Source organism: Leptodactylus fuscus, chromosome 1 (assembly GCF_031893055.1).
Source record: "Leptodactylus fuscus isolate aLepFus1 chromosome 1, aLepFus1.hap2, whole genome shotgun sequence".
Lineage (NCBI taxonomy): Eukaryota > Metazoa > Chordata > Amphibia > Anura > Leptodactylidae > Leptodactylus > Leptodactylus fuscus.
In genome coordinates, this window is record NC_134265.1 from 128,005,619 (window position 1) to 128,021,213 (window position 15,595).

The 15,595-nt window shown below is 39.8% G+C and overlaps 1 protein-coding gene across 1 annotated transcript; it reads right to left on the reverse strand.

Annotated features, from left to right (window-relative positions):
- Window positions 1-10,186: 10,186 nt before the first annotated feature.
- LOC142202960 (olfactory receptor 5V1-like) lies at window positions 10,187-11,143 on the reverse strand. Its single transcript, XM_075273396.1, has one exon. The coding sequence runs from the start codon at window positions 11,141-11,143 to the stop codon at window positions 10,187-10,189; it is 957 nt and encodes a 318-aa protein (XP_075129497.1).
- Between the last annotated feature and the right edge of the window lie 4,452 nt (window positions 11,144-15,595).

Sequence of the window (15,595 nt, forward strand, 5' to 3'; positions counted from 1 at the left end):
AGTTTCACACATCTGTGTCCGCCCAATTCTCAAATCACCGCAGACGAGAGTCGCGGGTAAAAGCTAGTGAAAAATAAACAAAAGTGTACTTACGCTTTAAACGGTCATAAAGCTAATACAGTACATTAACCCCTAGACTGTTAGAAACCGGTAGCTAGAAAACTATGGATCAGAAATGTCCTCTCACTAATGGATCATGAAAGATTAACAGTGATACACTGGATGATTTGAGGAGGACATGAAGGCACTGGAGTACCTGACACAACACACTGCACCTTGGGTTCACACATGCCTTTTTATTTATGCATTGCCTACAGTATATGAGCAGAAATGATTCCATAATCCACACAGGTCTATTTTCTCTATATTGTCTCTTGTAATATCAACACCAAGACTCAAAAATTACTTTGTTTATTCTCTGGTTTTGTTAAATAATTTCATCTTGATTTTCCAGCATAAAAATGGATTAAATTATTTGAAAGTTCATTTGGTCAACAAGTATTATTTCCATCTCCCGTATAACATATTTGAAGGGGTTGTCCAGAAATTGGGCAAACCCCTGTGGAGGGTGGGTAAGGTGTTCCATAAAATGAAAAGGTCACTCACCTCTCACTATGCTCGTTGTCCATGGCCATCTCTGTATGGTCTCATGCTATGTCCTCAATACTGGAAGTCCTATGCTCTGTGTGACCACTGAGACCAGTGGCTTCAGAGGTCACTGAGAGGAACTGCTGATGTCACAATGTACTCCCCAGGAAAGGTGATTATGCTTCTTTTTTATTTTTGTTACACCTCCCCTGGACTGCACAGACATTTATCCATTTCTGGACAACCCCTTTAATAAATATTAGGTTTAATGAAAAGGGCATGTCATTTCTATGGATCAAAGGCAGAAAACAACCAGCCAATACCCTTGCTACCGCATGCCTTATGGAACACAAAGTATTGGGTAGCTTTGGCCTTGTTTACAATTCCATTAGAATTTCCAATTTATGTTCTGTTATATGAACAGAAAACACTTCAGGGACAGATTTTTGTAACATTGGTCACCTATGGATCCCAGTGGTCCCCATTGACCAAAATGGGGTTTTATGGTATCTGTTATGATGCCTGTCGTTTTACCCTACAAAAAATTCTGCCAACTTTTCATGATTTTTGAAGGAATTTGAGAAGGAGATACCTTGCTAGAAAATGACCTGTTGCTAAAATCACATTTTCGGTGGTATTTTTCCTTAAACTTAATTTCCATCACATTGTTAATATTATAATATCCTAAAATATTGCAGTTTTTGACAAAGGAGACTGAGTCTCGTAATAGGCTGACACTTTCAGTTCAGTGAAAGTCTCTTTTCAGCTGTCAATTTAAATATAATCAGAGGCAAGATTACAATGAAAGATAACCCATTTACTATAAAGCAGATCAGTTAAATAGGAGACTGTTCTCTCTCCGGACTTCAATAAAATATAGCTTTTAATTCATCTTTTTAAAATTAACAAGGATAGTACAGGAAAGTGAAAAAGTAGGAAATGACAAAAAAGTGCTTAAAACCGCTGACACGTTTCGGGATTGATATATCCCTTAATCATAGCCATCATGACATGCTATGGGAGCATGTCATGATGGCTATGATTAAGGGATATATCAATCCTGAAACGCGCAGCGGTTTTAAGCACTTTTTTGTCACTTCCAAGTCAGGAGTTTTTCCTTATTTTTTGCTTTTATTATAAAGCTGGATGAGCCACCTTTGACAATAAGTGATGGACATAGCTGATCTTCCTCCTTCACAATGACCTGTTCACAGAACACAGTGAGAAGTGAATGAGTCATCTCCCGATACCAGTTTGCTACGGTCCATGTCACTGCCGTAAAAACGGGTGTAAATCTTTGTTTGTATAGCTTAAATATTTATTTGTTATACAGTGACTACGGTATTATTGCAAATTATTGCTACTTGTAGCTGGATGTAATAAAATATTCCAAAAACATGTGTGTTTGCAAATAGTAATGCATGATAATTGATCTGGTTAATTAGCCGTTAACTAGTATTCACATTATCCATAGCTCCACAGAACTTTGATAAAATCCCAGATGGTTATGATTTTACTTTGGAGAATAAATTATACTGGTCTAATGGGATTACACATGTTTTCCACCATTGTTTTGAGTTTATAAATATAATGCTATTTGGCTATTTGTACAGATCTGACTGACATTTAATTACACACATCTCTGTAAAATTTCAGGAACTTGATTAACATATACTAAAGTTCAGAGGCGTAGCTACAGGGGATGTAGTAGTAGCAGTCGCTACTGGGAACTGGACTCTAAGGGGGTCCCAAAGGTCCCTTTGACACTTAAAATATACGACTTTTCTAACGTAGGCAGGGGCAAAGAACAGATTTTGCACTGGAACCCAGAGGAGCTTCAAGTTACATCTAAAGCCCATCAATAGCAAAAAATCTGCATGAAAATAAGTTGGCTTCAGCATCAATACTCTTTGAAATCAGACCTTTGTAACAAGAGAGATTGTCAATATCAGACATCTCTTTTAAGCTTTTATTCACATTTGAATCAGAGAATTTGTTTGGAAACTCCATACCGAGTTTTGGCACTCTCAATCATATTTGATGTAAAAAAAAATTAGCATTTTCCTATTAAAACAAGAGACATCGCAGTGGAACCTGATGTGACCAGTGCCCAAAATTGTAATGCTATGCTTTGTTTTTTCATCCATTAAAGTTCTTGTATTTATTTTTCAAAAAATTAATAGTGAAGAGTAAGTGAACAAACTTTGCAATATGCTTTTGTGACTTTAAGTATTATTCCTATATATCTCTAGATTGCTGTTGTCTTACTGCTGTGAGAAGCTCCCCATTTCTTCCCCTTTCTCCTCTCCATAAAGTTCTATTGTACAGACTTGATCAATGGCAGAGAGAGTTAAATACGTGAATACACAGGCACTTTTCTTATATAAAGTTTATTTCAAATGTAAAGCACCATGGAATTAATGGTACAATATAAATAAACAATAATAATTACAAAGTTCATCTGAACTATTAAGTTATGATAAAAAATGCTAAAAAATAAAAGTTTAGTTATGCTTTATAGAGGACCTTTCATGTCCCAGCGCACATGTGGTTTAACCATTTCAGTACCAGGACAATTTGTGGTCTAGGACCATGGGAAGAATATGCAAATCTGTCTCCCAAGATGTAAACAGGGAGACAGTGCCTCTGTTATGCTGCCCTCTATAGCAAGCAACCCTGAACAACATGCCCGACTTCCCAGAAGCCTTTGCTGCATGATGCGAGGTTATAACCAAATCAGTTTCTCAGCTAGGGACGGCACAGTTTCTGTCTCTTTGGACGTCATCAGCGCAGCCTAGAGAGAACTGATTTGGTTTAAGTGAGAGGCTGAAAGACCAGATTGTGGGGATAACGTCTATCCTTAGGGAGAGACCACCTTCTCAGGTGTGTGGAGACTTATAGCCATAGTTGCTCCACTGCAAAGGAACATGGGAAGAATATGCAAATCTCTCAGGTGTGTGGAGACTTATAGCTTATCATGCAGCAAAGGCTTCTGGGAAGTCGGGCAGGTTGTTCAGAGTTGCTTGCTATAGAGGGCAGCATAACAGAGGCACTCTCTCCCTGTTTACATCTTGGGAGACAGATTTGCATATTCTTCCCATGTTCCTTTGCAGTGGAGCAACTATGGCTATAAGTCTCCACACACCTGAGAAGGTGGTCTCTCCCTAAGGATAGACGTTATCCCACAATCTGGTCTTTCAGCTTCTCACTTAAACCAAATCAGTTCTCTCTAGGCTGCGCTGATGACGTCCAAAGAGACAGAAACGGTGCCGTCCGTAGCTGAGAAACTGATTTGGTTATAACCTCGCATCATGCAGCAAAGGCTTCTGGGAAGTCAGGCATGTTGTTCAGGGTTGCTTGCTATAGAGGGCAGCATAACAGAGGCACTGTCTCCCTGTTTACATCTTGGGAGACAGATTTGCATATTCTTCTCATGTTCCTTTGCAGTGGAGAAACTATGGCTCTAAGTCTCCACACACCTGAGAAGGTGGTCTCTCCCTAAGGATAGACGTTATCCCCACAATCTGGTCTAGGACCAGACACATTTTAATGTTTTTTTTATATGTGTGGTTTTGAGGGCTGTAACATTTTTTATCATATGTGTTATTGAACTAATTACTACGTCTTTTTTCGGTGACACATAGGGCTTTATTTTTATGTTGTTTTTATTTTTGCATGCGTTTGATTTTTTATTTTTATATCCGGAAAAATATTAACAAAAGAAGAGGGAATACGTGTCTGGTTTTCACTTTTCTGTTTTTTTTTTATTTAATAACACAAAGTGCTACTGAAAAACTTTACAAAATAGTTTTTCCTCTCTGTTACAGTAATAACCATTAATAATGGCGTTTTAATGACGTATTATTTTATTTATTTTGTAAAATGATTTTATTTACATTTTTTAAAAACTTTTTTTTTTTTCATTTTACATTGTCTCCCCATATGGTCATAATAAATCTTTGAGGGCATCTAATCACTTTTTTTTTGTTAGGGAGGCTGATTTCCCCTGCAACTGGGGCTGGTACATTTAGCCTCAGTGCAGGAGGAATCCAGCCTCCTGCACGCTACTATACAGCTTATAGAGTTGATCTGGGACCTTTAGGACCCAGCAGCTCTTGTAAGACGCTGACACCGGCAGATTACGTGACTGCCGGGTCAGAGGGCAGCCACATCATGGCGGTGCCCATAGATGTGTATACAGCGCTCATTGAGCTGAAGTTACAGCCAGTTCCCTGTTTCAGCAGCTTCATGATTTCATTGTTGAGTTCTTCTTGGACGTAACGGTACGTTCTTGCAGAACAAGGCAACCACCTTCCAGATGTATATACCCAATGGGTGGTCCAGAAGTGGTTAATATACTGCTAGAAAGCTGACAGTGTGCTGAATTCAGCACACTGTCGGCTTTTTAGTGGTGTATTACACCACATGTGCCTGAGGACCTGAAAGGTCCTGTTTAAGTGACTTGTTTACTTACTGTATAGTGTAATATTTACAACTGTGTGGCAAACATGAATCTAGGAAAATGTATAGACTGTCTGCACCATTTTCACACTGTGTGAAACCATACCTCTTTGCTGGTAAAGTGTCCAGTCTCAACCAAATGCTGGTCCTGTTCAGAATATAACAGCAGATGTAGGGGCAGGGAACAAGACCTGAGCAGCTTGCTTCCTGCTCCATTCTCTAATATGTATCAGCTTCTGAGAACAGCTAGTCATTGGGGGTGTGGGGTGTCACACCCCACTGATCTGATATTGATGAGCTAACCTTACGATAGGACCAGGCCATTTTCCCTAGTACAGGGCAAGACATATTTTTGCATTTTTAAGGGCTATAACTTTTTTTTTTTTCATTTAAATTATCCAAATAACGATTATTTTCAGTGATAAATAAGGATTTATTATTTTTATAATTTTTTTTTTAACATCCAAGAGAACATGTCAACAAAAAAGGAAGGGAAATGTGTAATTTTTTACATCTTTTTTTTAAATAGCAGAAAGTGCTACTAAATAAAAATAACTAAATTAAAATAGTTTCTCTCTCTGTTTCGGTAGTTTTTATGTAGGTGACATATGGGAACTAGAACTTGTGATGTGGTTTTAGCATTGGAATTATATATTTTAATTTATATACTACAGAGCTGATCTGGATCCTCTAGCACCTAGCAACTCTTGCAGTTTTCGGTCCCAGGTACATCATATGACCACAATGCTGGAAGGAGTCCGCATCATGGTGGCTTCCATAGTTGTATATAAAGTGGTCATTGAGCGCTGACTATACAATGATAAGGAAGCTAAGAACTGTAATAAATTGTTCCTGTCTTCTCTCTGGAATATCCAGCTGGCTCCCGGCTTCTGCAGCTACATACTCAACGTATATAGTCAATGGGTGGTCGGCATTTGGTTAATCTACTCTGTGTATCCAACAAAACCATTTTCAATTGAAATAAGAATAGAATGCTCCAGTGCCTTGATATTGCTGGATAGTTTTGTTATAGCGCCCCCTGGTGGTCTTTTATTTCTCTTTTAGAAAGTCTACCTTAAGTGTTCAGCGCTGGTGAACAAACACGGCCAGTACAAGCACCAAAATCCTCCTGTACACATATGGTGTAGCTATTCCTGCCACAATAACCATATGGAAGAACAATAGCTGAACAAAGCAGTATTTTTAACAACTGTTATATTTTTAGTGATCTTTCGGGAAAATTTAAGTATAGAATCCTTTTAAGTAAACTCTGTCCACCCTCATGTACGTCAGCTCAGGTCATGTATTTAAGGTTTAGCTATTGTTTCAAGTTTTTTTTTAGTATTATTATTATTTTTATTTTTTACTATTACTATACTAGTAATATTAGCCGCAGGCTGTATGTATAGTACCCACTATGCACACTGGGGTAAATTTACAATGAAAAATGCATCCGATTTCTGGTATAATCTGCACCAAAAACTGACTAAGGGCTCATTCACACCTGCGCCCGGGACTCCGTTATGCAGGTTTCCGTTTCATGCACAATACAGGGCAGGAGACGGAAACCTGCAGGACTCTTTCATACCCATACATTTGAATGGGTTTGAAAAGTGTCCAACCGTGAGCGCCGGTGAGAGTTTTATGCTGTCCGCGGCGAAACCGTTTTTTTTACACTGGACACAGAGTCGGACATGCAGTACTCTGTGTGCGGTTTAAAAAAACTGGTTTCGCCGCGGAGCGCATAAAACGCTCACCGGCGCTCACAGCCGGACTCGGCATGACAGGTTTCCATCTTCTGCATAGACAGAAGACGGAAACCTGATAACGGAGACCCGAACGCTGGTGTGAACCCAGCGTCACATGCCTTGTGCCAAATTTCTAAAGTGTTGTAAATACATTTTAGACATTTTTGTCAACTTGCATGGAAAGTGTGAGTGGCAGAAGTTGCAACCCGGGGCACCAGAAAATGTGCCAACATTTGCACTAACCTCCCCCGTCAGCAGGAAAATTAGTATGAAACTAATGAAAGTGCCCTCAGGAGTATTAAATATGGGGGCCCATGGGGATAGCATAACCGCTCCAAATTGTGTTTTATTTTATATCTTAATTGGTCTTTTCTCTCATTAACCACTTCCGGACCGCCCATAGACTATATACGTCTGGGAAGTGGTTGCCTAGTTCTGCCAGGACGTACCTGTACGTCCACCAAAACACAGCAGCTGCACGGAGATTGTGTAGCTGCTTTCAATAGGAGCCGGCTGTAACTTCAGCCGGAGCTCCTAGAGAGAAGACAGGGCAGATTTATTACCTCCCCTGCCTTCTCGATTGCTGTGTATACAGCGCTCAATGAGCACTGTATACACAGCTATGGACGCAGCCATAAATCAGCTGCCCTCTGACCCGGCGGACACGTGATCGGCCGGGAGCAGTGTCCTGCCAGAGCTGCTGGGTCCTACAGGACTCAGATCAGCTCTGTATACTGTGTATACAGTGTGCAGGAGTCTGTATTTCTCCTGTAACTGAGGTTAAATGTACCAGCCCCAGTTATAGGAGAAATCAGCCTCAAGTACAAAAAAAAAAGTGACCAGATGTCCCCAAAGGTCTCTTATCACCTTATGGGGACACAATCTGGAAAAAAAATAAAATAAAAATATAATAAAAAAGTTTTAAAAAAATGTAAATAAAATAATAATAAAAAATAAATAAACAATACGCTAATAAAACGCCGTTATTAAAGGTTATAGCCCCGCCCCCGACGACACCATACAAAATAAAAATTACCGTAACGGAGAGGAAAAACTATTTTATAAAGTTTTTCAGTGACACTTTGTGTTATTAAATTTAAAAAAAATTATAAATTGAAAACCAGACACAATTTCCCTCCTATTTTGTTTATATTTTCCTGGATATAAAAAAAATTAAAACACATTTGAAAATAAAAATAACATAAAAATAAAGCCCTATGTGTCCCCGAAAAAAGACGCAAAAATTAGTTGACTAAGACATACGAGAAAAATTTTACAGACCTCAAAACCGCACATACATAATAAACCTAAAATGTGTCTGGTCCTGGACCACAAATTGGCCCGGTACTGAAGTGGTTAATAAAATGGTTCTGGTTACTTTGATTACTTACCTTATTCTCTTTAGGTGATTGAAGGACAATCACAGGTCATGCTGTGGTAATCCATCAGCAGGTTCTAGGTCCTTCTGACAGCTGATTGGTCAAATGAGTTTTGGCGGGAAGATTTCAGTCAGATGTGGATTCTGCCCAGCAGCAACTCTAAACAGCTGATTGGACAGCTATGCCAAGCGGCGGGAAAATCAACAAATAAAAGGAGGCGTTTACCCGGCTGAGGTGTCAGTCATCACCGTGTCAGGACATGGAGCAGTATTAGGTATTTTGATAAATCTGGCACAGTTTAAGATTAAATTTGTGCTGTTTAAGATTTAGACAATATTAGTAAATCTGCCTCACTGTGTATGGAATAGACTCCTTAGCAGTGTTCAGGAGTCTGTTAATAAAGTCTATTAAAAAAACAAACAAACCTGAAACAGCATTTATGCTTTAATTTGAATTGGGCAAATCATGTGCAATTTTTGTTTATAGCTGATATTACAATGTGATTTAACATATAAGCAGAAACCTTTTAGGCAGGGTTCACACTAGCATCGGTATCCGACAGCTAGTGTCCGATGCTAATGTCTGCGCAAAATCTTGAGCGGACATTAGCATCGGACACTAGCTGTGTCCGTTACATTTTGCATTATTTTAAATGGGACATCATGAAGTGTCCTTTACTGTCCGTGTTTGTCCTTAAGTGTCCGTTTGCAAAGATGTTCGATTTTTCAAGTGGACAGCAAAATCTTACATGTAGGATTTAGCTGTCCGTTTGAAAAATCAGACATCTTTGTAAACAGACACTTAAGGACAGACATGGACAGTAAAGGACACTGCATGATGTCCCATTTTAAATAATGCAAAATATAACGGACACAGCTAGTGTCTGATGCTAATGTTCGCGCAAAATCTTGCGCGGACATTAGCATCGGACACTAGCTGTCGGACACCGACGCTAGTGTGAACGCCCCCTTATAGAACTGCTTCTAAAAGGGGTTCTCCAATGCTCAATATTGATGGCTTATCCTTAAGATAGGTTATCAATATCACATTGGTGGGGATCTTCTGACTCCTGGGACCCACACCAAGCCGCAGATGGCTCCATACACTGTGTAGTGACCATGCTGTGCTATTTCAGTTCAAATCCCATTAGGCCAGGTTCACACGGGGTTTCTTGGTCTGGAACCTGAGGTGGAGGCCTCCTCAGGTTCCTGTCCAAAATACGGGTAACTGCGACTGGATGCTGGTGCAGTGCAACGGCATCCAGTCGCGCACTCCGCTCCAGATTAGGTCCAAATGAATGGGCTTAGTTGGGAGGAGGGAGTGTCTTCAGGCGGACTCGAGAGGCGACTCCGCCTGAAAAATAAGCATGTCCTTTCGGAAAAAAGAACTGACTGGCTCCCATTTATTTCAATGGGAGCCATCTTTTTGGTCAGGATTTTGAGGCAGATACAGCCTCAAAATCCTGACCAAAATACCCGGTGTGAACTCAGCCTTAAAGTGATTTGCAATAGTATTGTATAACCAGTGCATAGTGCACAGAGCTGTCTCCTTCTGGCTCAGTATACTATTTGCGGAGGTTATCTGTCAGTTATCTATAGGGCGGTGGTGTTTGTATCATGGGTTATAGGTCCAGACATCCACGTAGCAGAAGTGGAACAGAACTCACTTATCCATGCAACACAAACTTCACTTTTTAGCCATAAACAAAATACAGTCAGATTCAGCTAGATAGTCTTTTTCAGACATTCTTGTTTGAACCAGGCCATTTAGTCAAAATACATCACATCTGCTTGTATTTTGTTTATGGCAACAAAGTAAAGATAGTTTCATTTCTTCCACTTGGTTCCCTTCTTCACTTGAACCACAAATCAATATTGTGATAACCTACCCTAAGAATAAGCCACCAAAATTAGATATTTGAGAACTCCTGGAAGATGGAGATAAAACTGCAAAATATACTCACACGACTACATTAGCAGAATAGTGGATTCTTCTCAATAAACTGAAATGCTACATATTTGATACATACATTTTGGAAAAAAATGATTTATTTATTGTCCTTTTCATGGCACTTTTCACTTCTTTATTCCTCAGGCTATAGATTACTGGATTCAGGGCAGGGGTGACCACAGCGTAGAGAAGGGATACAATTTGGTCTTGCTCCAGTGAAGACATTGATGTTGGCCTCATGTACATGAAGCTTATACTTCCAAAAAAGATGAGGACAACAACTAGGTGAGAAGCACATGTAGAAAACGCTCTGCTTCTGCCTACCTTAGTGCGAATTTTTAAGATGGCTGAGATTATTTGGATATAAGATACCAAGGTAAGAAAAAAGGAGCTGAGACCTAAGAATCCTCCAGCAGTTAGGATGAGTAGTTTGTTTAGGAAAGTATCAGAACATGCAAGTTTGAGCATTGGTGGGATGTCACAGAAGAAGTGAGAAATCTGATGTGACTTGCAGTAGGGTAACTGGGCTGTGAAAATAGTATGTATAACTGAGGTTAGGAAGCCAGTAAGCCAGAGAGCCGTGGCTAAATACACACACTTCTGTTTGTTCATAATTGTTGTATAGTGCATTGGATTGCAAATAGCCACATATCTGTCAAATCCCATTACTGAGAGAAGCAAACACTCTGTACTACAACAGGAGACATAAAAATAGAGTTGAGCCATACACCCTCTGTATGAGATCTCCGAACTCCCACCGATAAGACTGGTGAGCAACTTGGGTACAGTCACTGATGAATAGCAGATGTCCAGAAATGACAAGTTACCCAAAAAGAAATACATCGGCGTATGAAGTTTACTTTCCATCCATATGGTTGTAGCAATGGTGAGATTCCCACACAGTGACATGAGGTATAACAGCAAGAATACGACAAAAAGGAATGGCTGAACTCTATCATCGCTGGATAAGCCAGCTAGAGTGAAATCTATCTTCGATGTCCAGTTCAACCAGTTCATTGTATAAACATACTGCTTTCTGAACAAAATGCCAAGGTTATGTATGTTTTTTTTGTTTTTTTTTACAAATATGCAGAGCACATCCAATACATGGATCTAGTAGATATCACTGTTATTTCTGCATGGGTTACCTTGTGTAGACTATATGATATCAAATAGATTTGATCATAGACCTTAGACTTCTGTTGGTCAATTACCGTATGTACATTTTGGAAGGATCTGCCAAAACCTTCAGTAAAGTCTGCCTTACAAGTTGGACTTTTATCCGAAGGATGTGATAAAAACAAATACAAATTCAGCTGGATTACTAGTCAATTGAGTTTTCAGGCTTGGGAGCAACAAGCTGTTCAAGATAAGAACCAGGCAGCAGGCAAGGGCTAGGCAGCAGGCTACTACTAGAAAATATATTTATGTTGATTACATTTTTGGAATTTGCGAATGAGTGTCAGGTAATATTTGAATCTAGCTGTAAGGTGGACCCCCAGAATGGATTTTACTGGGGGGGCCCTATGCATCCCAGTCTCACACTGACAAGGAAGATAACACTCACCTGGATATGAGGATCATGAAATAAATCTGCCTTGATCCAAATGAAAATGTGTCACATAAAACACAATGTACCATCATAAAATGCAGCATTTTATTGGTGTCCATTAGATATCATACAACCTGGTGTTCCCCATTCTGCAGGCAATGTTAAAAATGTTGAAAAATTCTCTAATTAAATGTGAAAATACTAAAGCAAAATGTTTTTCTAAATTTGGAAGCATTTGCAAGAACTTTACCTAGAATAAGAACTGCCTACCAGTATGGTAATGCCTAGACAGAAGATAGAGGTGTCTAGAGGAAGAGGTACACTAGATTTATAAAATTGTCTAATCTAAAAGAAAAACAGTCTTTGTTGCCAATTATGGCATTTTTTTTTTTCAAGTGCCTTAGAACTGATAAAAGCCCCATTGGGATTGGTTGCAATGAGCAACAAAAACAGTTTCTCTTACAGTCAGTTTCATAAATCTACTTATAATATGGCAGGTCACTATTCTAGAACATTCAGTAACCACAAAGAAATATATTTCCCCTGTAGAAGAGATCAACAGACCACAAGGTTGCAAGTATTGTTAAACACAAGAGTCATAGTTTATATCAGAGGTTGCATATAATTTTGTATTAGATCCAAAATTCTCTCCTTTAGGGTTTGGATATTAGTAACTAATCACATAGACGGGGTCCAAAACTGAGCACCCCGCTGATATGTGGGGGTGCTGGATGTTGTATCAACATTGGTTTGACTCAATAAGAAAATGATCTAAGCCTCCAGTCACACTACACTATCATCATGGCTTCTTGCCAGAACCCTGACTGCTATGTCAGCTCCAGTTTCAAATACATCCCAATTGTAGAATAAGATACTGTATATAGCAGAAGCTGTAATCTGCTTAACATAAATGTGAACAGATGTTAATGTAGAAACTAGTACACTAAAAGGTATTCATCCACACATACTATTAGTTCCCTGATCTATCTAGATCAGCATTGTGTGAAAGAATATAGATGTAATTTCACCAGGCATATGCGATGTACACCTGTTACATGAACAACAGTAACTCTATGTTATAATACAATGCAGAATAATGAGCTGCTCTAAATGTGTAATAATATGCTTCACATTGATATCCAACTTCAATTAAAATTGGTAAATCTAATCTAAAATATTTAAGTTACAATGATCCACAAATGTTCATTGCTTTCTGGTTATCTCATGTGCTGTGTGATTTACTAGAAATCAATTCCCACCAGGTATAAGCTTGCTGTGAATTGTGCTTTCCATTTCTATACAGTTTCTCTATACAAACGCTATGCCCATGAACTATTAACACATGTATGTGGGGTTGGATATGATGAGGCTACAACATATACCTACCTATATTTTATACCTACTGTTGCTGTGAATAGTCACTAAAAAGCTGTTAACACCAGACACATATAGATGTACACAATGATAATAATGGACATACAAGAATACCTGAGGTTTAAAGCAAATGCTAACATATTTATAGCTGGTAAATGCAGGTAATGTGTGGCTGGCTGTAACAAAAGGGAAGGGATTCTGCCAATCCTCCATACTAAATTGCCTTATTTAAAGTGTTCTGTGTCCCCATAGTCTTGTACTAATGGTGGGGGAATAAGCTAAAGACACTTCAGGGACAACGCTTATCTGCTGAGAAAAAAGAAAAAGTTTTGAACTTAGAAAACTTATCTTAACCCTGATTACACAAGACCACACTAGGAATGCAGCATGTATGCAGGCCCACATAGACAGAATTACATCACAAAACTAGAATTATGTCGGAGGGGCAAAGCTTTATTCTTTCTTATAGATAAATCCAAATCCTCCATTATGACATGCCACAAAAAGGTGGGGGAGGCATCTCGTAACCAGTGATAGATTATTATGTATGTGATTTGGGTGTTCTTACATGGAACTTAGCTTTTAATACATAATTTAAAATCTCAACAAATTCCCATTAAAAGAAATGAACAGATCCCTACACATAGATCCTAGAGACTTGTAATGATGTCAGGTTAACCCCCTGGTAAATCATCCACTATCTTTTCTCATGCATGCTGTGGGTTCAATATCAATTGCTACCCCACCAGTCTTTAGATGTGGATTGGCTTAAAAGCATACACTGGGTGGTTAACAAAGATAAATGCCCATACTAGGCTAGATAAGTGCCCTTATTAGATTAGACCAGAGTAATGAGACCTCCGAGGGTTAACAGCACTGGGCTATAGCATATTACGGGTCAGTCTGCTATATTCGCATAGAGGCTGCAGCTAAGATACTGTTACGTTTGTGTCTATTACCAGACACAGAATCCGGACTGCAGAATGCACTGCGAAAGGAACAGGGGTGGAAAACTTTCCCTGACGCTACGGCAGCTGGCTAGGCCCTACCTGCGGGTGATGGTCAGCTGTTCCCAAGCTAGCCTTGGCCCCGACAACTCCTGGCTTTCTGACACGAAGGCCCAGCCGACAGGTAGGGTGAGAGCTACAAGAGAGCTAGGGACTGGGGATTCTAAGGTGGTCACCCCTGCAGAAACCAAGGTGCAGCTGCAGACAAAACAAACAGGATGGGATGTGCTGGACAACGGACACGCAGCACAACACAATACACAACAAGAGAATGAGGAGAGGGATAGTGGAAGAGTGAGGAAAGGGTTAACACAGGACTGGGGGCAAAACAAACTGGAACCCAAACTTCCTCACAAACACCAAGACAGTGACAGGCAACCAGAACTGAAGGACAGGGCAGAGTAGAAGTGTGGAGGGGAAAACTAGACTCACACACAAGGCAACACTCACACCATTTCCAAGTCAGCTGTAGTTTCCACAGACGATCCTTCTCCCTGAGCCACGAATTTTAGTTGGATTACAACGAAAACTGGCAACTAGTGGAGCCAGCCCTCTTCCTTATACAGGCTACCTTATGGGCTCCAGGAATTGTAGTTTTCACTACACAATCGCCTATAACTAGAAATATTGTCCTCCTGATGAGACTAAACCGGCGAAACGCGTTGAGGATCTTTTTGACAGTAGACTAGACCGCTAGTGGGAGACCCCGTACCTTAATGGGTAGAGATTATTAGTTCAGCCTAGTATTTTAGCTGAAGCCTCTATGCAACTATAGCAGACTGACCCGTAATATGCTATAGCCCAGTGCTGTTAACCCTCGGAGGTCTCATTACTCTGGTCTAATCTAATAAGGGCTCTTATCTAGCCTAGTATGGGCATTTATCTTTGTTAACCTCCCATTGTATGCTTTTAAGCCAATCCACATCTAAAGACTGGTGGGGTAGCAATTGATATTGAACCCACAGCATGCATGAGAAAAGATAGTGGATAGTGGATGATTTACCAGGGGGTTAACCTGACATCATTACAAGTCCCTAGGATCTATGTGTAGGGATCTGTTCATTTCTTTTAATGGGAATTTGTTGAGATTTTAAATTATGTATTAAAAGCTAAGTTTTAGTTAATTAGGGGGAAACCCTTTTTGTTTATATAACCCAGTCTGGTTTCCTTACCCAGTTTGTGTTAGCCTTGTTCTTACATGGACTCAGGCTCCAGAAAAGCCACTGGTACCCAAAGATACACGTGTAATGATCCCTGACACAAAAGTGTGAATGATCTGTACATGACTATGGATACAGACCCTGCTACTGTAGAAGGACTTGAAAAGAGCACCTGACCATATCAGTACAGGGGTGTGCTCCATAGAGAAGAGTGTACACTGCTGTGTAAGTGTATAGGGCCAGGTTTTCAGTTTGAATTAGTTTAGCAAGTCTGGTCAGCAGGGACGTAATGATTGCGGTCGCAGAAGGTGCGACTGCAACCAGGCCCAGACTTTGACTGAGGCCATGGACCCCAGACATCACTGCTGGGGCCTGT

What these genes read in the sequence shown, in the direction of transcription:
- LOC142202960 (XM_075273396.1), bottom strand. Translation starts at nt 11,143, where the DNA reads ATGAACTGGTTGAACTGGACATCGAAGATAGATTTCACTCTAGCTGGC.